Below are 21574 nucleotides of genomic sequence, written 5' to 3' on the forward strand. Positions count from 1 at the left end.
TATAAGTTTTACTAATATAATCTAATAACTAATGCGATGTAATGTTACATTTTCTTTTTAAGGCAATTTAAGCCAACATTTAAGCCAATATTAAATGCTATTAATCTATTTTGAAATACACATTTTATGAAACAAACAAAAAAGAAAATCTGTTTATGTAATTATGCTATTAATAGGCTATTTTTTAGCTAATGTAGCCTATTTAAAATAGGATATATTAAGTATAACTATACATAGACAATTGGATACATTATCATTTTAAAGCACTTTTGTTTTGTATGACTAAAATGAACTTAAGAAAGTAAAGTCGGAGTTTTCAATACTCGTCTGCTATTACAGGAATAAATTGAATAGTTTTTGATTTTGTTTGTGTCTGTACAGGGAATCGCCTCTAGGCGACGCTACATCTCCAAAAAGATCAGCTCCCCATTCAAATCACAGTGACTAAGTTTTAAGCATAATTGCAAGGTCAGTTTCTTTGAGATGGCATTTTGTCATTTTGATCTGTTCATCAACAGAATAACGACAAAAATCTCTTTTTAAAATTATTTTTGGTAGGTCTACTTTATGAATGGGCATGACATCCGTTATTACAAGCTATTATTTATTAGTAGAATTTGGACTGACACTGACCTATATGTACAAAGGTCACCAGGTTCAGTGTCATAATTACTTAAAGTGTCTTAAAACAAACAAACAAACAAAATCTTCTAAATGGATCCCATGTGAATCCAAATGCATTAATTCATTTGGCATGATTTGAGTCATACCATTCACATTTTAATCAAATCAGAAAATTAATAAAATAAAGTAAAATAAAATGGTTTGCATTTTAAACTCTGGGTCTTCAATTACCATCCAGTCCAGATTTTACCTGCATGTCTTTAGAGAATGTAAAATATTTTCTGTCATTACAACCTAGTCAATACAAGCAAATGCACACATCCCAGTTCTCCATGTCTACCTTTAGCTCTCTAACTCCCATTTGGTCTCTTTTAGCTGTTAAACACACTTAAACTAAAATAGAAAGGCAAAATGTGTTTCGGCACTGATATCCTTCAAAGGGCTGTGAGCGCCACCATTGGTCCTGACAGCTGTCACTCACCGGAGAGACTCTGAGAAACACGGCAGGTGGTACACTCTTCAAAATTCTCCCTATAGGGATTGTGTTCCCTGCCAAAATTAACCCCAACACACAGACACACACACACACACACACAGACTCACACACACACGCAGATACAGTGTATTTGTATGGGTCGGTTCTCTTCTGTTTGAGTCGGTTCAGGAGTAAAGAAGAAAGTGTGTGTGAGACAGAAGATGTTTGTTTAGATTTGTAGACGTTTGTCTATTTGTGTCTGAGGAATCTTTCTAATTCTGGACCCTAGCAAGGTGAGTTTCATGCTATAGAATTAAATGGCACGCACACAGAGACTGAGTGAAGCATCTGCCAGAATGATAAACTCATTTAACACTCTTTCAGATCTATCTAGGTCTTGTAATCATTTTTAACAGTTTTGGTTCCTTTCATTTATCAGCATGAACTGCTCTTTGTCTTTATTAATGGTTTAAATAATAGTAATAGAGGTAATTTTCACATCCATCACAGTTTTTAAAGCAAAAGCAATCCTATCTTTAGTATTATGACTAATGTGGTTACTTCATGCATGAGTGTGTGTTTAGTTATCCATGAATGACTAATCACAGTGTGTCCCATGAAGCATGTCAACTGGTTTTTGTGACGCTTTAGTTTTAGTCTTTAGTTTTTTTCTTTCAGAGAAAGTTTGTGCATTTCTGTGAAACCACTAAGCTGAAAAAAAAAACATTAGCTTCCCATTAACTCACACAAATCTAGAAAATACTTTAGAATATTTATGATTTGATTATACCTTCTTTTATTTCTGCTCCATCAAAATCATAAGAATAAGCACTAATTATTTCATTCTATTAACATGTAAGACACAAATTATGATTTAGATATTAGATCTCCATTTAATTTCTGATACTTTTTGTGTGTATATCTTTTTTTTGTGTGTGTATGCATGGAAATATAAAGCTAACGTTAAATTTTATGTGGGCTCTAAGTAAGGCTGTTATTATAATGGGGTCTATAGCATTTAGGACACTTTCATATAAAATGTAAAGAAATCTGTAAACAATAGGAGATGGTGCAATAGGAGGGATGGTGTGTTTTAGGGGATCTGTACATGTGTGTGTGTGTGTGTGTGTGTGTGTAGGGGTCAAGTATGTCCACCTGTTTCAGGTCATGCTCAGACATGAAGGTATGTCAGTCAAAACTCCGGCCCCAATTGACCAAATATAACAATCCATCCCTCAAACATGACAAAGAACTTTCAACACATCCCACTGCTGATACACATACATATACATTATGAATTCATACAAAACCTTACACAAAACCACCTTGTGTAAAAAATGGCATAAAAAATAAGACACAATTTAGTTAATTGAAATTAGGAAAGTTTTCTTATTTGCAAATGGATTGTCCGACTTAAGATGCTATCTATTTTATTTGCATATTAATACATATGAGTAAACTTTCAAGAGTAAACTTTTTTAGGGATGTATCAATACCATATAAAAGCTGGTGTTTTATTATTACAATTACTTAGAGCACCTTTTGCATAGCCTAATGTTTATTTAAATCTTTAATCACACAATTTAGTTTAGTAACAAACAAAACTATTATTTTATTTGACTCTTGAGGGTAAACAGAATTGCATATTCAGATATTTAATAATTATTAGCTTGAACTGATTATGCAATAATATAAGGAGAAGTAGGGAAGGTAGACAACCTTTCAGGGTTATAGGGCAGGAGTCTATCCCAGTTTCTTTGGGCAGAGGGAGGGGGGAAACGCTCAGGAGAGATGGCAAGTCCATCACAGAGCTCTCACACATCTATCAACAATTCTGAGACTCCAAATTATTTCAACTGCAAGGGGAATTCAGAAGACCTGCACTGACACAAGGGAAAATCCAGCCTCGGTCAGGGCTTGACCTTACTACCTTCGTAGTGTGAGGCAACTAATTGCTGACCCACTAGAGAAGCTTTTGCACTATGTAGTCCTAAGAATTCAGTTATAGGATCTAACCACCAGACTGGTGCTCCTTTATGTCTTATAACACTTAGAATGTTGCGTTGGTGTTTCGTATGGATATATGGCAAAATTCCATAATTCATGGTAATGAACATGCACAATTTTGATATCATGGGCACATCAAAATACAGTGAATAATTATTTATTGTTTAAACTTTCAGAGTGCTTGTTAATAATACTGACATTGCATTTGCTGGTCTTTATAATAGTGCCAAATTCTTAAAAGATTCTGGGTTAGTTTAAAAGTTCAAACATGAAAATTTTTACATGTTATTCTAGGCTACTTCATGCTGAAATATTGATTGAAAGGTCTGTATAGTACAGCAATAAAATCAATTGTTTAACTAAACTCATGATTAAATTTACAAAGGTTTTTATTAATTTTAGGTGATGTTATGCTTAATTACATGTTAAAATCATATTTATGTCAGCGCCAATAGAATAGAGTTTAAGTGCGTCGACATATAGCACCGAAGTGCTTACGCTGACCTGAGTTTGATTCCCGGCTTAAGGCCCTTTGCCAGTATCCTGCACCACACGATTTTCTGTTTATACTATCTAGTTCTGGACATTGACGGTTAAAAACCCCTAAAAAATAAATATTGATAAAAGTCCTAGATGTAATCTGATTACAAGTTGTAATTGTTTTGTTAAATGAAGTTAATAACTAATAAAATTCTGTTGTATTTTTAACTAACTTTAAAAAAGTAATTACAATATATATGGCTTTTCTCACAGTTGATTTAAAAGGATTAACTAATGGTACAAAAGATATTTTATTGTAAAGTGTTACCTTTGTACTTTAATTTTAAAACCTGATGCAATTTAATCTGATCGAAATCTGATTTACACTTGTATATACAAGTGACACACTATGTACTTCTTGTTATTATACATGTTAAAGTATATATTTTACCAGCTTAGGTCATTACTGTGATAATATTGTCTATCGTGATAATCGCAGTAAGACAATTTGAGACAGTCATAAGCCTAGTTTTATATATGGCCAATTAATATGCACGTACATCATTGGTGGTTCATATTGTGCTGATCAGAAGTATGTACTACTTCTGTTTTTCCAAAATATGTACTTGTGAACATGCCAAAATGCATTTACTTTAACCAATAGTTCTAGGAACTATGAATACGTTGGTGTGAAAGGCACTTATATCATGTTTCAACGAACTCTCTCAGCTTCCTTTGCCTTTCCCCTTCTTTATAGTTCACTTAGTATAAATCTTAACTGAAAGCAGATGATTCATAAAAAATGATCAAATTCAGTTGTAAGCCAGTGTTATTGCATTTAATCTATAAACCAGAAATGATTTCTGATTTCTGGATGTATCTGCAGGTGGATGCACAGCAGTGATGGGAGACTTTAGCTCTCTTGGGAAGCTTTTAGAAAGCGCCCAGGAACATTCTACGGTGGTGGGCAAAGTCTGGCTCACCGTCCTCTTCATCTTTCGTATCTTGGTGCTCAGTGCTGCCGCAGAGAAGGTTTGGGGCGACGAGCAGTCCGGCTTCACCTGTGACACCAAGCAACCTGGTTGTCAGAATGTGTGTTACGATGTAACCTTCCCCATCTCTCACATTCGATTCTGGGTGCTCCAGATCATCTTCGTCTCAACTCCGACACTGATCTATCTGGGTCATATCCTGCACCTGGTGCGTATGGAGCAAAAACTAAAACGCAATGACACGAGCGGAGCAGACAAACAGGCACTTCTGGGCCACAAAACAAAAGGTCCCATACGCGATGAACAGGGGAAGATCTGTTTAAAGGGAGTTTTGCTGCGCACGTACGTCTTCAACATCATCTTCAAAACACTTTTCGAGGTGGGCTTCATTGTGGCTCAGTATTTCCTGTATGGATTCGAGCTCAAGCCTCTGTACACCTGCAGCAGGTGGCCTTGCCCAAACACCGTCAACTGCTACATCTCGCGACCGACAGAAAAAACCATCTTCATTATTTTCATGCTGGCTGTAGCCTGTGTCTCTCTGCTGCTCAACCTGGTGGAGATGTATCACCTGGGCTTCACCAAGTGCAGACAGGGTCTCCGTTACCGGCGTACTCACTCAGTCTGCGACACTGAGTCTAAAGTGCCTAGTGAGGACGCCGTGGTTCCTTTTGTGCCAAATTACCCTTATTTTCCTGCTCACGCACCTCCTCCGGCTCCCTTTCCTACCGAGCCGCACTTCAACCTCTCAGAAGCTGACGGGACGTTCCCGGCTCATGGCAGCCGCTCTGTTTACAAGCAAAACCGAGAGAACATGGCTGTAGAGCGCAGCGGCAAACCTGACACTGCTGATGTTAAGATCAGCAAAACAGTGAATTCTGTACCCGGATCACCATCAAGCCAGCAGCGCAGGCCCAGCCATTCAAGTCGCTACAGCAGCAACAAGACCAGGATGGATGATCTCAAAATCTGAGCAGAAGGAAACAAGAGAGTCTCAACTCCATCACTGAATGTGGGATCTCCCGCTCTGAACACCTGAAGAGATTCCCTCTTCAGCTCACAGGCAACAAACGAACGATGAGGTTCATTGATCAAGGTGTCATTTAGAGTGACATCGGAATCAGGGAGTTTGAATGTGAACTGAGGCTTTACTTGAATTCATTTTGTGGGAATATTGCAATCACGTGATCATTAATAGAACAGATTGATGACTGAGTCATAGACTGAATCATGTGGGAGCCTATTTGCTCCAAATTACAAAATGGAAATATATTTATGATATTGCATTATCAAATACAAGGTCATAATTAAGACATAAAAAGTTAAAATTATAATAATGGTCATCCAAGACAAAGAAAGTCAAAATCACTTAAATAAACAAAATTAGACTATCAGAAGTATATACAGTGCTCAGCATGATTGTGTACACGCTATTTTCAAAATGAATATTTGTATTCATTTCTCAGTGAATATAGGCAGTGTATTTTGGCGCATTTAAACATAACAGATTTATTAAACAGATATATTTATTAAAATAATATTTTATTCACCAAACATATTTAGAAATTAAAAGATAATACAATTAAATTCAAGCTAAATGTTACAAAATTTAAACAAAATGTTTCCATTGTTTTTGCTTCTCTTGATTTTTCCTCTTTTTAAAATTTGTATGTAATATTTTTCTATAACATATAAATTTGGCTGTACTAGTTTTTGGGCTGTTATCGTAAGTTATTTTGTTAGATAAGCTCCAGATTTGGCTTCAGTACTGACTAATCTAATGTATATGCACAAATATAACATTGCATAGCTTTCTATTAAAAATATGAATTTAAAAGAGAGATTTGTGAGGGGTGTACTTATATATGCTGAGCACTGTAAGAATTTATATAAGAATTTTTTTTTTTAATGAGATTTTTCACTCACAGTTTTGACTTTTTCATCGTAATTTGCACTTTTTATGTCATAACTTAAATTTCATGACATAATTATGGATTTATTTAATATTTTATGTTACAAGTATGCCATAGGAAGGCCATAACCACTACCTGGGGTGAACAATTCATTTTTTAAGGTATGAAAAAACAGAAAGGTGAAGGAATTAATAATCATGTATGTCTTATTCATGCTTAAAATGTCGAAAACGACAGTTCTTACCTTGTCACTTTTTTGTTAGGAATTGCATAATTAATGAAATCATATTTTCAATTCAAAAGTAGTTTGCATTGGTGGATAAGGAGAAATTGAAGAATTTCTAACATTTAGACAGACAGTTCTGGCATTTCTGATTATTCTGGAAGACTTGCTTTCTCAAATACCAACAATAAAACACTTAAGAGATTTACGGGTAAAATGTGAATATATAAATGTAGTATTTTTTGTTTGTTTGCTGTTTTGAAAGAAGGGACTGACTGTGGAGGAAAACTGATGTATTTATATTCTATCAGTGGCAAAGCTGATCATATTTTACAAGTCAACAACATACAACCATTACATCATCTTGTCTACAGTCCTGATGACCTCCGCCAGGTGTTTACAGTGTCTTCAGTGTGTCTATAACCTGCTGAAATCTTTTCAGCCTGAGCACCAGCACTGTATGAATGTAACGTCCACACATTCTCAGCATGTAAACATGATTGATATCAAGCAAAGTTGCTATGTGTGTGTTCACTTCTTAAATAAACACTGAAGACTATTCTTAGAGAGCTGAAATGAGTGCCCAGAGACACCCTGTATATGTGTGTGTGTCCGGTTTGAAACCTGACACAGGTCTGGCAGACGGACGGGAAGGAGCTCTGATTGGCTAAATATGCTCCATTAGGCAAGAGTACAGCCTGGCTTTAGAAGTTGCCAAGAGCATCTCAGCAGATCCAAAAATTTACAGTGGCACTAAACAGTTAGGGATTGTAAATATCCTTCTTGCTGTGCTTCTTTTGAACAGCCTTCCTGTCTACAGTCCATCAAGATCAGCATCAGCCTGACCAAAATAAGCCCCAGAAGTGACTAATAGGCATAAAATCCTAAACTCATGCATGCACTGCATAGTTATGTTAGCATTTTGCTAGGCGTAGAACTGGATACACACAGTAAGGACAATATAGGCTATTCAGACATGTTAGGTAAAATTAAATGAATATAGATTAAATATTTGACAATTTTAGTACAAAACATTGTTGTTAACTAAAATAGAGAATCTACTTTTAGCTGGGAAGCTCACCTTGTGTTGGAAAATCTGTCATTTTGGAAAGCTGCATGACCGGAAACCTTCCTCTAGAGGGAGACATAACATCAGCGTCGAGTGCACATGAATGAAAGTTCAGTCAATTCATGTTTTCTAAATCTTGAGTTTTCTTTTTGCTATCAGCGTATATGTCATTTCTTTGTTAATAATACCAATAATATATAAACGTGATCACATAAATAACCTGGAATCCTAATAGAAACGTATACAGTGGAAAGTGTGATGTGATGCGGACTAAAGCACCCACTAATTAGCATATACAATGGCAGTTACAAATCAACACTACCCTAAAATAGTTTACTGGAGCAGTGCAACTAATGTAAAGCTACAATTCATCCTAAACAATTTAACCCATTATTTTTCGTTTCCTAAATAAGTCAATATATAAATTAAAAATAATTCATAACTAAAGGACATAAAAATATTTTTAATCAATATAGTTTACATGAGCAATATCGCACTGCTACGCGTATGATATTGCATTTATACAAAAATGTCTATAAAAAGAAAATCTCAAAAACCCTTTTGTGCGAGGAACTACTTTCTTCCGCCATTCATTCTCATCTGCAGGTGACGTCAGAACAGCACAAACCGTTGCCAGTTCACACACGTCACTTAAGAGCTAGAATTTAAATGATTCTAGTCTGAAGTAAAATCTAAAATGATGACAAAACAGGGGATTTTGCTGACATTTTAAGATTTAAGATAAGCCATCAATCTACAGAGATTTCCCAGTATTTCTCTGTTGCAATCGGAATTTCACAATATTTAACCCCGAAACAGCCAGAGCAAAGCAAACACTAGTTTCTGTGGTACAAATACAGCACAACAAAAAACAAACGAGAGAGATCGACTCAGAATGCCTCTTACCTGATTTAGAATGATTTGTTCAGCTGTAGTTGGAAATTTACACTGAGAAAATGTTGTTTTTCTCCACTAAGTACTTGTTATACGGTCTCTGTCGCCATCTTGTGGCGGAACGTCAACCGTCACTTTTTTGGTCTGCTCAGACAGGCTGATGGCAGCCGCTACACTGAAAAAATAGGCACTAATATCCTTACAAATGAACTGCAAATTTGCAACCTAAACAACTGCATTCTCGACTAAAAAGCCTTAAAAGTACATTATGTTGACACATTAACAGCAGCAATATTTGACTGCATTCTCGACTAAAAAGCCTTAAAAGTACATTATGTTGACACATTAACAGCAGCAATATTTGTCAAACTGTGTCCTCTGCTTGTTTCTGTATGGGCAGAGTAATACACAAGGGTGAAGGATGAAGAGGCGGTACTACTGTTATTGGCAGAATATCACACGGCTATTAGCCAATCAGATTCAAGAACCAGACAGAACTGTTGTATATAATTTTATATGTTTATAGTTTGCTTTACATGTGCAATTAATTTTTTATGGGCTTTTTTTTAGTATACATAGGCTACCATACTATTGTTAGTAAGTTTCAAACAGCTTAAGTTGTAGCTTGCATAAAGTGTTTAGAAATGAAACAAAGATAACTTTTTTTATATCATTATTGATATATTCAGCAATCTTCAGTAAATTATGAATAAAGCTGTAACACTTTAACCAAACATGATTATTTTCACAAGAAGCAAGTTTATAGAAAAAAACCCCCAAATGCTTCATATGTGAAATTATGATAAAATGACATGCGAAAATATGAGAAACTGAGTAAAATGTTCTTATGAAAGCCCTGTGATTAAACGTGGACAAATGTGGACACATGGAAAGTTCCAAAATTATGTTTCATAAATTTCACATGTGATTTTAATATTTTTACAGTTTTCTTTCATGGTATCCTAATTTTCCTGAACAAGCTAATTAAAAAGCTCAAGAGTTCAAAACACAATCCCTTTTATCATAACCTATCGCGTAGGTGTCAAAGTCAATTCCTGGAGGGCCGCAGCTCTGCACAGTTTTGCTCCAACCCTAATCAAACAGCTGATCCAACTAATCAAGGTGTTCTAGGTTTTTTTGAATGCCTCAATTATTTGGATCAGGTGTGTTTGATTAGGGTTGGAGCAAAACTGTGCAGAGCTGCGGCTCTCCAGGAATTGACTTTGACACCTATGAACTACAATATGACCATTTAAAATGCGTACCCTCATAAAACAGTAAACAGTCAGTAGACCCCCTTTTAAAGAAAATCCTGCATGTCTCATAAAAGGTACTGCTGCAGTGGCAAGGGTCAAAGGACATGATGTCAAGCTGTGCCACAACATGACATTCATGAAGCATGTAACCTTCTAATGTCGTTCATGAAAGGCAGATGAGCAGATCTCAGCAGAGTCCCGTCTATATGCCTGCATACTTACAGAGGAGCGTCTGCACCTGCAGCTCAGATCAATCCCTCTATCGACAGCACAGAGGACGTCCCGTGTCTCACTCAACTAGTCCTAGAGGATCAACATTCACTGACATTTCTCCTAGAACAAGACAAGGGACACGGCAGAGAATGAATCTTTGTATCTTTCAGTACATTTTGATTTATCATTAAACTTCCATAAATGTGACAATTTATGAGGCACAAACAGATTATAACAAAGAGAAATCTTTTAGACAAAAACAGAAATAAAAAAATTATGTAAAAATGTTTTTTTAATGAGATGTTTTTTTCACTCCCTATTTTGACTTTTTCAACATAATTTGCACTTTTTATGTCATAACTTAAACTCCTTGACATAATTATGAATTATTTAATATTTTCATGTAATATGTATGCCATAGCAAGGCCATAACCACTACTTTGGGTGAACAATTAGTTTTAAAGTTGAAAAAACAGAAAGGTGAAGGAAATCATACATTTTTAATATGTCGAAAACGACAGTTCTTACCTTGTCACTTTTTTGTTAGGAATTGCATAACTAATGCAAACATATTTTTAATTCAAAAGTAGTTTGCATTGGTGGATGAGAAGTAATAGAAGAATTTTTTACATTTGGAGGGACAGTTCTGGCATTTCTGATTATTCTGGAGGACTTGCTTTCTCAATAACCAACAATAAAACACTGACAGTCCCGTGTCTTACTCAACCTGTCCTGGAGGATCAACTTTCTTTACCCACACTGATGTTTCTCCTAGAACAAGATAAGAGACACGACAGAGAATGATTCTTTGTATCTTTCAGCACATTTTATTTTATCATTAAACTTCTATAAATGTGACAATTTATGAGGCACAAACCGATTATAACAAAGAGAAATCTTTTAGACAAAAACAGAAATAAAAAAATTAAGTAAAAAAAGTTTTTTTTTTTAATGAGATTTTTCACTCATAATTTTGACTTTTTCATTGTAATTTGCACTTTTTATGTCATAACTTAAGTTTCATGACATAATTATGAATTATTTAATATTTTCATGTAATATATATGCCATAGTAAGGCCATAACCAGTGCTTGGGGCAAACAATTCGCTTTTTAAGGCATGAAAAAACAGAAAGGTGGAGGAATTAATAATCATGTATGTCTTATTCATGCTTAATATGTCGAAAACGACAGTTCTTACCTTGTCACTTTTTTGTTAGGAATTTCATAATTAATGAAATCATATTTTCAATTCAAAAGTAGTTTGCGTTGGTAGATAAGGAGAAATTGAAGAATTTTTTTACATTTGGAGGGACAATTCTGGTGTTTCTGATTATTCTGGAGGACTTGCTTTCTCAAATACCAACAATAAAACGCAGATAGTCCCGTGTCTCACTCAACCTGTCCTAGAGGATCAACTTTCTCTACCCACAGTGATGTTTCTCCTAGAACAAGATAAGAGACACGACAGAAAAAGATTCTTTGTATTTTTCAGCACATTTTATTTTATAATTAAACTTCCATAAATGTGACAATTTATGAGGCACAAACAGATTATAACAAAGAGAAATCTTTTAGACAAAAACAGAAATAAAAAAATTAAGTAAAAAAAATGACCACATTATTACCCTGCAGCACATGTAATACAACAAATACAGCAAGAGAGCGACTCAGAGAAGATGGGACACATAATAATAATTAAATTTTCAATGCAATTCCTTCAGCAAAGTGTTTTAGTTTTCTCTTTCCCTCTCTCTATTTCTTGTGCAAGAATGCAAAACCAAAACAGCATCTTTCTGCTCAGTCAAATTAACGGAAAAATCCTCACTACTCTAAGGTGTCTTTAGCTTTAAAAGAACACAACTACTGCATCACGCACATAACAAAAACAGTTTCGCTGGTTTAGAGCTGACGCAGCGGCACACAGAATAACCACAAAACAAAAACAGACATTCCTGCATTCATCAAGCTCTCAACACTTACACAAGAACAATTCTGCATATTCATTGGTCTGTTTAAAGCACAGGTCTCAAACTGGATTCCTGGAGGGCCGCAGCTCTGCACAGTTTTGCTCCAACCCTAATCAAACACAGCTCAACCAAATAATCAAGGTGTTCAAGACTGCTAGAGACTAGCTGAGAGATTTAGGTGATGGGAGCTAAACTATGCAGAGCTGCGGCCCTCCAGGAATTGAGTTTGAGACCATTGGTTTAAAGCATCATACAATGTCTCTTACTTATGATTGGTGATTTGTCACTTAATGATCCTACTGATTACATGAACTGACTTTGCATATAATTTACAGCACAATAGTTAACATTATTTTCTTGCTAAAGCATTTCAGTATGTTCCCTATGATATATATTTTTAATTCATCTGTAAAATTACGCCAGAAAATATCTTGTTCTGTGATAAAACTCAAACAAATTGATAAACTAATTTTCGAAATGATTTAAATAAATGCTTAGTGTTATCAACAAGAGGAAAAATGTTAAATGGAAGCACTTGTGATATTCGTACTGAAGACCTGAATCAAGAACTAATAAGGCATAAAGCACAGATTCCGGTTTGTAGACACAAACACATTCAGTAAATCAGAATTAAACAGATATAATCTGGAATCCTAACACAGACCTTCAATGCTGTGGAATGTGAAATGATTTGGACTAAACTCCGCCTCCTGATTAGCATAATGTCAATCTGGGCGTTTCTAATCAAGCTTCTACAGAAACAACAACAAGTTTCATTTCCAAGATCACCGGAGCAGCATAAATAATGTAAGGCGACGGATGTGTAATTAGTCATGATGAGTTTTAAAACGATATAGTTTTCAGCAGATCAACAGCATAGCATTTTGATTTCCCTTGGATTCATCCTTTCTTTTGTGGTCCTATATGTGCATATGTGTATTAGGGCAGGTGGGGAATGAGTGATTACTGAATAGCTAAAGTAGGCCTTCCTCCCAAATCACACGTGTTATCATTCATAATAATATACTACGTTCAGTGGTGTGTGTGTATGTATAATTCCCTCACTAACAATATAAACACAATATCTCACACCAATCATCTAAATTACACAAATAAACATCTAACACGAATCATTTATGTTACATAAAAATACTTTCGCTCACTTTTGACCTCACCTCTTTCCCTTTTTCAGTACTTGTCCAGCACATGTGCGTCTGTAAAGAAATAGAATGATTGGTAGCGGACACAAGTGTTTCACACACACTGACCTTTAGTAGTTGCAAAAACAAAGAAAGAAGAGTGTTTATGGCTTTTAGGGCAGTGTTTTGCTGTGATTGCTCTGAAAGTGTGCATTAGTGTGCGTCTTTGAGCTGGTTTTTGCGTGCGCGCGTGATCAGAGTGTCCGTGTCAACGACCCGTTCAAAGAAGCGAACGACAGACGGTTCATTCAGGAGAGAAGCCAAAATCTGCTCGAAGGAGAAACTCCAGTCTCCGTCTCTGACCGTGCAGGGCGAGCTGGGGGTGTCTGTTGGTGTGTCCAGCACCGGGCTGCTGGTTTCGGTGGGACTGCTGGTGGGTGTGGAAGGGTGCGAGGTTGAGTTCGGAGTGATGTCAGAGTGGGATGGGGCAGTTTCAGTGTTGACTGATAGGAGACTCGGGTTGGTCGTGGGTGCTTTGACTCTTAGCGGGGGTCTCGGGTTCAGGGCTGGTGGGTTTTGATGGGGAGGATTCTGGCTGGGATGTGCTGGTGGGTGTAGTTTGGGGTGTTTTCTGTGGGCTGCCGTCCTGTAGTTTCCGTCCCACTTCCTCCATGCGCAAGAGAAGACTGGTCACTCGTGCCACAGCTCGGTAAAGGCTCTCCTCCTCCTCATCGCCATGGAAAACGCTGTACAGAGTCTTGGTCAAACTAATGAACTGCACCTGCAACACACAGAGTCTGTTTCATTCATCTGATCTGGCTGACTGATAAGTATGACAACTAATCAGAGCAGAGATTATTATATTGAAGTGTTTTAGGGTGCTTTCACACCTGTAGATTAATTGTTTTGTTCCGAAACAGGGATTAAAATTGTTACAATGTTCTTGGTGAGGTACAAAAGCTGATCTTGGATCATTTTATCATAGAGAGCTTGTCCATCAGTCAGCACTTTTACATGCGTTTGCTGATTCAGATGTTACATATGAAGGGCGATGATTGACGCACAGCTTTAATGGAAAGAAAGTGAATGCAGACATTTTTATATTATTTTAACGTGCTTACAAGATTAAAGATATGGGAGAAATATGGAAAAATACTTAATAATAGGATAATAGTGGGATAGCATGGTAAAATAAGGGAGAATCCCGACAAAAACGGCAGGGTTGACATGTATGAAGTGAACAGGAAGTGTTTGTCGAACACACACACGCACGCAAGCACACACACAGAGTGCGTTTAGCTTTCCACTCTTTTTGCACGCAAATGTGACATGATACAGATTAATCTCCTCTGCTGTATGGATATCTGTTATGTTAATGTACAAAAAAAACCTGATTTAAAGTCCACCAACCGGGATTGAAGCGTCTTCCTTTATAATTGTTCTGACAGGCGGCTGTGCTGATGAAGTGAATCTGAAGTAAATCGCTGTAATTCATTACACACATGCTCTGTTTTAAAACATTTTAAACTTGTAAAACTCACTCTTGATCACGTTTGATGATGATTGATGATCCTAGCGAACTGAACACACCTTTTATTCCCGGTTGGTTTGCGCACGTCTGGTCTTGTTGATATGATTATACACGTGACTACCGGGACATGGTAATACGCGCAGCTGTCAATCAACTCGGTGGGCGGGGGGACCGCACTCCTACGTAAAGTTGCGGTCGATCTGAAAACCGCTCCAGTTGGTCCACTGTTTTTTATGTTGTTAAATTTAAAAAAAAAAGACTGGGTGTGTTTATATCACCCCAATATGATGGTCTATACAGTATATCTATACACATGTCTGTCCAAACAGCTTGAAAAGTAGATTTTTTACCATAGGTGCCCTTTAAATAAAATATTTTCCTTTTTTCTCCCACCAGGTTTTTTTTTCTTCTTCTAATGACTAGGTTCTGGCGAACGAAAATTGTCATGCCAATTTTACTACTGTAAACAGAAGCTCTTCTGATTTGCCCACTGCCTGACTGACATTGATGTTAAAAGTTACTTGACACAGAGTTTAAAAAAAACTTCAAAAGATGCAAGCATAATGGTCATTCATATCGGTCAAGTGCATTTACATGGAAAAGTAGAGCAGTGGGAAAATATGGGAAAATACATTCTGTGTAAATGGCAATGCTGTGTTTGAATGGTTAAAGACAGCGGAGCAGTGCTGTTCAATACCATTATATAACATTTTTTTTGAGCAACTGCACTAATTCAATTCAGACTGATGTACATGTTTAATTTCTATCACATCCTCAGTGAGTACCTGATTAATTCTGGGCAGATCTTTAATATTCTCCTCTCTCCGCTGTAAGTCCTCCTGCCACTGTTTCAGATACTCCTGCAGATCTACTTTAGCACGACCTAAGGGGAAAGACACACAATACTCGATTCTGATTGGTCAAGAATGCCATTCAATCATCAGATTGTTTAAAATAATAATCAATCTCTTCCATCTCCATCTGATCAATGTGTTTGTCAATAATTTAATTGGGCAATTAGCAAATAAAAAAATGATAATTTGAGCTTGTTATGATGTAGATAACACGATTAAGAGCACACAGATGAATACTTCACCTCTCTCTGGACATTTTCTGATCACTCCGTCCTCTGCAGAGTCTACATTAAAAAAAAGGAGAAAATGTACAGCCACAAACACGGACACTCATGCATGAACAGAGATACATGCACACATATGGTATTACAGGGTTTGAGCGTCTGCTTTTTGTTAAAACACCAAAATGAGGGATGTGTCTATTCTTGAAGTTTTGACTTTAGATGTTAGGTGACACAAAGTTTACTCTAAAGTGCAAATAAAAATGGTATGCACAACACAAAAACAAATAACCATACATACAGTACGAGCACACAAAATTGATCACTGATGTTATAGCACACCCAGAAAAAAGGAGAAAGAGTGAAAGGAAAGGCAAGGAGCACTGAAAGTAGTGAAAGCTGACCAGAAAGACGAGTGGAGAAAGAGTGATCTTCACCCGGAGGAAAAAATCTAGACGATGGTAAAATCTTACACTCCTGGTTTCCTGAAGAAACACATAAAATATGCATATATATACAGTTGAAGACAGAATGATTAGCCCCTCTTTGATTTTTTTTTCTTTTTTAAATATTTCCCAAATGATGTTTAACAGAGCAAGGAAATATTCACAGTATGTCTGATAATATTTTTTCTTCTGGAAAAAGTCTTATTTGTTTTATTTCGGCTAGAATAAAAGCAGTTTTTCATTTTTAGAAAATTCATTTTAAGGTCAATATTATTAGCCCCTTTAAGCTATATATATATATATATATATATATATATATATATATATATATATATATATATATATATATATATATATATATATATATATATATATATATATATATATATATATATATATATATATATATATATATTCGATACTCTACAGAACAAACCATCGTTATACAATAACTTGCCTAATTACCCTAACCTGCCTAGTTAACTTAATTAACCTAGTTAAGCCTTTAAATGTCACTTTAAGCTGTATAGAAGGATCTTGAAGAATATCTAGTCAAATATCCCATGTTATCCCATTGCTAACATGACATTCAGCCAAACGTTAAATCCCACAGTTACTGTGACTGTACTAAATCTACTTTAAGTTCCCCTGAAATTAATCATTCAAGCTATTTAAGTAATATAAGGTTAAAAACAAAATGATTAGCCCTCCTGTGAAATTTTCATTATTTTAAAAATATTTATAATCAATATTTAACAGAGCAAGGACATTTTTTGTACAGTTTATAGTCTTATTTTTTTTAAGTTTGGCTGGAATTAAAAAAAGGAAAAGCTACTACTAAGTTCAATATTATTAGCCCCTTAAGAAAGGTTCAATTTGCTACAGAACAAACCACTTTTATCTAATGATTTGGCTAATTAACAAATCTTGCGTAGTTAACCTAATTAACTTAGTCAAGGCTTTAAATCACACTTTAAGCTGAATACTAATATCTGATTTTAAAATATCTAGTAAAATATGATGTACTGTCATCACTGCAAAAACAAAAGAATTTAGTTATTAAAACTCTTTTGCTTAAAATGTGTTGAAAATCTTATCTCTATTAAACATGGCTAATAATTCTAATTGTAATAACAATAAGAACTTTTTTTGTGTAAAATAAGTTGCACCAGGTCAAATATGATGTATTAGTAATAATAAATCACATTATTAATCACATTACATTATAATTATAAAATAAAATTAGCAAAGCTAGCTCTAAACAAATCAAAATGTTAAAAACATTATATACATCTATTATTAAGGCCTCAACATGAAGCCTCGTTTTAGTTTTATTTTAATCAAGTTACTAAATGATTACAAATAAAGACTGGATGTAGAGTTTATGTATGCAGATTTTACAAGGTTACAGAGACGTTAGTTAAGGTTTAGATTATACCTTGTATTGATTATATATTTCTGTTGAGGGATTAAATGTATTAATAATAATAATAGTAAACTTTATTTTATAAAGCAGCTTCTCAAAGCATTCAACATTATCCAAACATAACAATAAAATAATATATAATTATTTAAAGATAGAAGTGTTAGATAGAGAGAATATAGGGTTATACATTGGTCAGATATATAGATGATTCAGGATTATTGGGGCATAAGAGGGCCAGACGGAATCTGCGGACATTTTTTGCTATTTCTGTGGAAAATTTTGTAAACAATCTGCAGATTTATGCTGAATGATTTTAAGAGTATCATAACTAAAAACTGAATCTATGAAATAAAAATAATACATTTTTAACTTTTATTTAATGTTAATAATGCAAATCCAATTAGACTTATTTGGTAAACAAAGCAAGTTTCTCATATAATATGTCTGCAAAAAGACAGAACATATTACTTCACAAACTGTATTGTAAATAAATGATATGAACACTTTAATATTACTATTATTATATCACAATAATATTAATAAAATTAAATAAAAAAACTGAATAAATATAAATGTACACACATTTACAGAAGTAAATACATAGACTCAATGATAAGCTAAAAATCTGCAGAAATCTGCAGATTCCTTGTGGGCCTAGACATAAGATATACATAAGGTTGTCCATAAGTTTGCAAAGAAGACAGATATTTAGAGATGAATAAAGTTATGCATCTACATGCATAATCATAACCTACGGTCAAAGATGAACCCTTTATAGGGCCCTCATAAAAAAATCTAATTGGTTATTTGTAAATTAGTGATTATTGGAAAGCTTTTAAGACTTTGCCTGATAAAGAGTTAAACGGCCATTACAGAACAGTGACGGACACCAGAAAACTCATTTACCTGGCTGAAGGTGCAGTTTGAAGAGAAGTTTCAGTTTTTCTGTGAATGATCTGTTGTATAATATATCTGCAATAAACACACACACATATTCTCTTGAAGGAATCTGCCAGGTTGCAAAGGAAGCTGCACAGAGGTGAAAGGTCAAAGGTTGTTCAGGGTTAGTTAGGCTCCTCTTACCCAGGCCGCAGATGAATTCCTTAAAGTTCACAAGTCCATCTCCATTCTCATCCAGAAGATGGAAGGCTGACCGTGCCAGAGAGCGCAAGTGTGTGTGTGTGGTCCACGGCTGCAGGAGGTTAAACAGGCTGCTAAACTGGGACTGGTCCAGCTGATACTGGTCCAGATATGGCAGGCTGGGGTCATGGTTCTGCAGGGCAGGACTACACACTGACCAGTAACAGCACACAAAATGCTGCCTCTGTAACACACAAGCACACAAACTGTAATTAAGATACAACCCCCATATGCTGGATAACTTGGTGGTTTATTCCGCTTTGGCGACCCCTGATTAATAAAGGGACTGAGCCGGAAAGAAAAGGAATGATTGAAAACAATCATTGTAACTAACACAACTAACATAGTTTGTTGTGATTACAAAATGAGTGGGTGTGGCTTTGTGGCTCCGCCTTCTTTTAATTGGAAATCTTTTCTAGTTACTTTCCTTTGTTCAGTCCATCAAGGTCAGATATCCACAAGGAAAAATAAAAACCTAGTAGAAAGTGAAGTGTATGTCATATTGCAAGCAAAACTGACACTGTTTTTCCATGTTCAACACTGTTATGTTAAAAATAAACCATGTTATGCATCTATAAAGTTCTTTAACAGTTTAGTGTTCCTGGATTCCTGTAACTAGTGGCTCAGTGTACCATGGTCAGAATGTTGGAACGCTAAGGGGTTAAAAATAAATATGATGTGAACTTCATTTGATGCCATACTCAGCAGTACGGGTATCATTGGGATGTTTGAAAATGGTAAAACACTGCTCAGGTATTTCAAACTTCTTTTTAAACCTGAATGAAGAGCATTTCATTGCGAGTATATCAAGGCCTTTAAAAGTGTTTAGTGTTTTGAGGCCTTTGGGTACTGAAAAAGCACTGATGTGTAATCAACTCACCTTAAAAAGCAAGTAGAGCTCGTCCAGCTGAGAAGCACTGAATTTCACATCCTGAGCAACAACACGCAACTGTGGCAAAAATGACACACCATTAAACGATTTACCCTGGACAACAAACATAACGGCAACTCTGTGCCAATAATGTGCAAAGGATGATTTTTACATATTATACTAGGGCTTATAAGGCTTGATGAGATTTTTTAATGCCTTTTTTCCTGTGAAATTTGAATATATAGCAGTAATTACTCCAGTCTTTAATGCCACATGACCCTTCTGAAACTATAGAGATAACAGAACAGCATTTATTTGAAATACAAATCTTTTTGTTAAACTATAAACATCTTTGGTTGGAAAAACTAGTGCTGGACAAAGATAAACGCATCCAAAATAATAAAAAATAAGTTTGTTTTGGCATAATAATGTGTGTATGTATTATGCACATTTATTATGTATATGTGATATAAACAAAACTATATAAAACAATTTAATTACATAGATATTTCAATTTATATATAATTGGTATCATATGCACATGTACTTTATATCTGAATATTAATAAACATTTTCTCAAATATATGCATGCACTTGTTTGTTTATACATAATAATAATAATAATAATAATAATAATAATAATAATAATAATAATAATAATAATACTTTCATCAACTGGCGAATACTGTCACCACTGGCTTGCTTGGTTTGGGACTTGTGGAGCTGCGCATTAGTGGATTTGCTCTTCAGTGTTTGGACTTCCAGCAGTGAAATTAACGACACTGAACTGAACTTGAACAGTGAAAACTGAACTGACACATTTTCAATTTACTAGAACTTCTATGTTAAGCTGTTTTGACACAATCTACATTGTAAAAGCGCATTAGAAATAAAGATGAATTTAATTTAATTTTATTAATAATTATTACACAGTACACACACGTATATAATGTCAAGACAAACTTTTATTTCGGATGCGATTAATCACGATTCATTTTTGCCCAGCATTAATAATAACCAAACCTTTAAAATAAACCGAACATTGACACTGTAATGGTGTGTACATAATTCACAATTACATTTTCACTTTATGACCGTGACTTTATATCATATGCATTTTAAATGATGCTCTTTTCTCCCCATTGCAAACATCTCAGAATGTATTTTCTAATAAATCATTTGAGTTGTCTTGAGTTCTTCAAAATTCCAAAGCAATTATATTAGTTACTATATAGCAGTGGTTCTCAAACTTTTCTCAACAAGTACCACCTCAGGAAAAATTCTCTCCAAGTACCACCATAATGAGCAGTATTGAAATAACAGTAGCATGGTAGCCTAATCAAACAGCTACAGCTTTGCACCGTTCAAAAACATGGCAGATTAATTCTTCTTTTTATGAATATTTATTATTGTCTGCCACTATAAACATTCTAAATAGTTTAGACCATTTAACACTGTACTGTGCTTACAGGTAAAAAAAAATGTCAATGTTTAAATTAAGATGTGCTTTTAAATTAATGAAAAATATCACTGTTCTTAAAACGTAAAAAGAAAACTGCTGTACTTAAATGTAAAGTATTATCATATAGTAGCCTATTCATTTCCTTGAACCTTATAAATATAGGCCATATATGTCATCATATTCATATATAAACTTTTTTGATCTATTTTTCAATACATGTTGCATGTATGGGACTTATTTGTATATCTTTGAAATCTAAACATTAACTTGTATTTTAAATATATGAATTTAATTTACATATTTAAATTAGAAATGAGATCTGTTTACTTTGCATTAGAGTAGGCTTTGTGTGTCAGAAAAGCAAGTGAT

General features: G+C 34.9%; 2 protein-coding genes across 2 annotated transcripts in view; one reads left to right on the forward strand and one right to left on the reverse strand.

Moving 5' to 3' along the window:
* Nucleotides 1–1204: 1204 nt before the first annotated feature.
* Nucleotides 1205–7273, forward strand: gja2 (gap junction protein, alpha 2). The gene is given in 3 exon segments (XM_056457687.1): nucleotides 1205–1392; nucleotides 4473–5542; nucleotides 5545–7273. Coding segments are annotated over 2 exon segments (1194 nt in total). The 5' UTR covers nucleotides 1205–1392; nucleotides 4473–4489; the 3' UTR covers nucleotides 5686–7273.
* A 4364-nt stretch (nucleotides 7274–11637) lies between these two features.
* The window catches only part of tbc1d8b (TBC1 domain family member 8B), a 46200-nt gene continuing 36263 nt past the window's right edge, over nucleotides 11638–21574 (reverse strand). The window contains 7 exon segments of the mRNA XM_056457688.1: nucleotides 11638–13749; nucleotides 13751–14035; nucleotides 15571–15668; nucleotides 15882–15923; nucleotides 18639–18704; nucleotides 18816–19056; nucleotides 19753–19821. Coding sequence (XP_056313663.1) covers nucleotides 13468–13749; nucleotides 13751–14035; nucleotides 15571–15668; nucleotides 15882–15923; nucleotides 18639–18704; nucleotides 18816–19056; nucleotides 19753–19821 — 1083 coding nt within the window. The 3' untranslated portion in view covers nucleotides 11638–13467.

Source organism: Danio aesculapii, chromosome 5 (assembly GCF_903798145.1).
Source record: "Danio aesculapii chromosome 5, fDanAes4.1, whole genome shotgun sequence".
Lineage (NCBI taxonomy): Eukaryota > Metazoa > Chordata > Actinopteri > Cypriniformes > Danionidae > Danio > Danio aesculapii.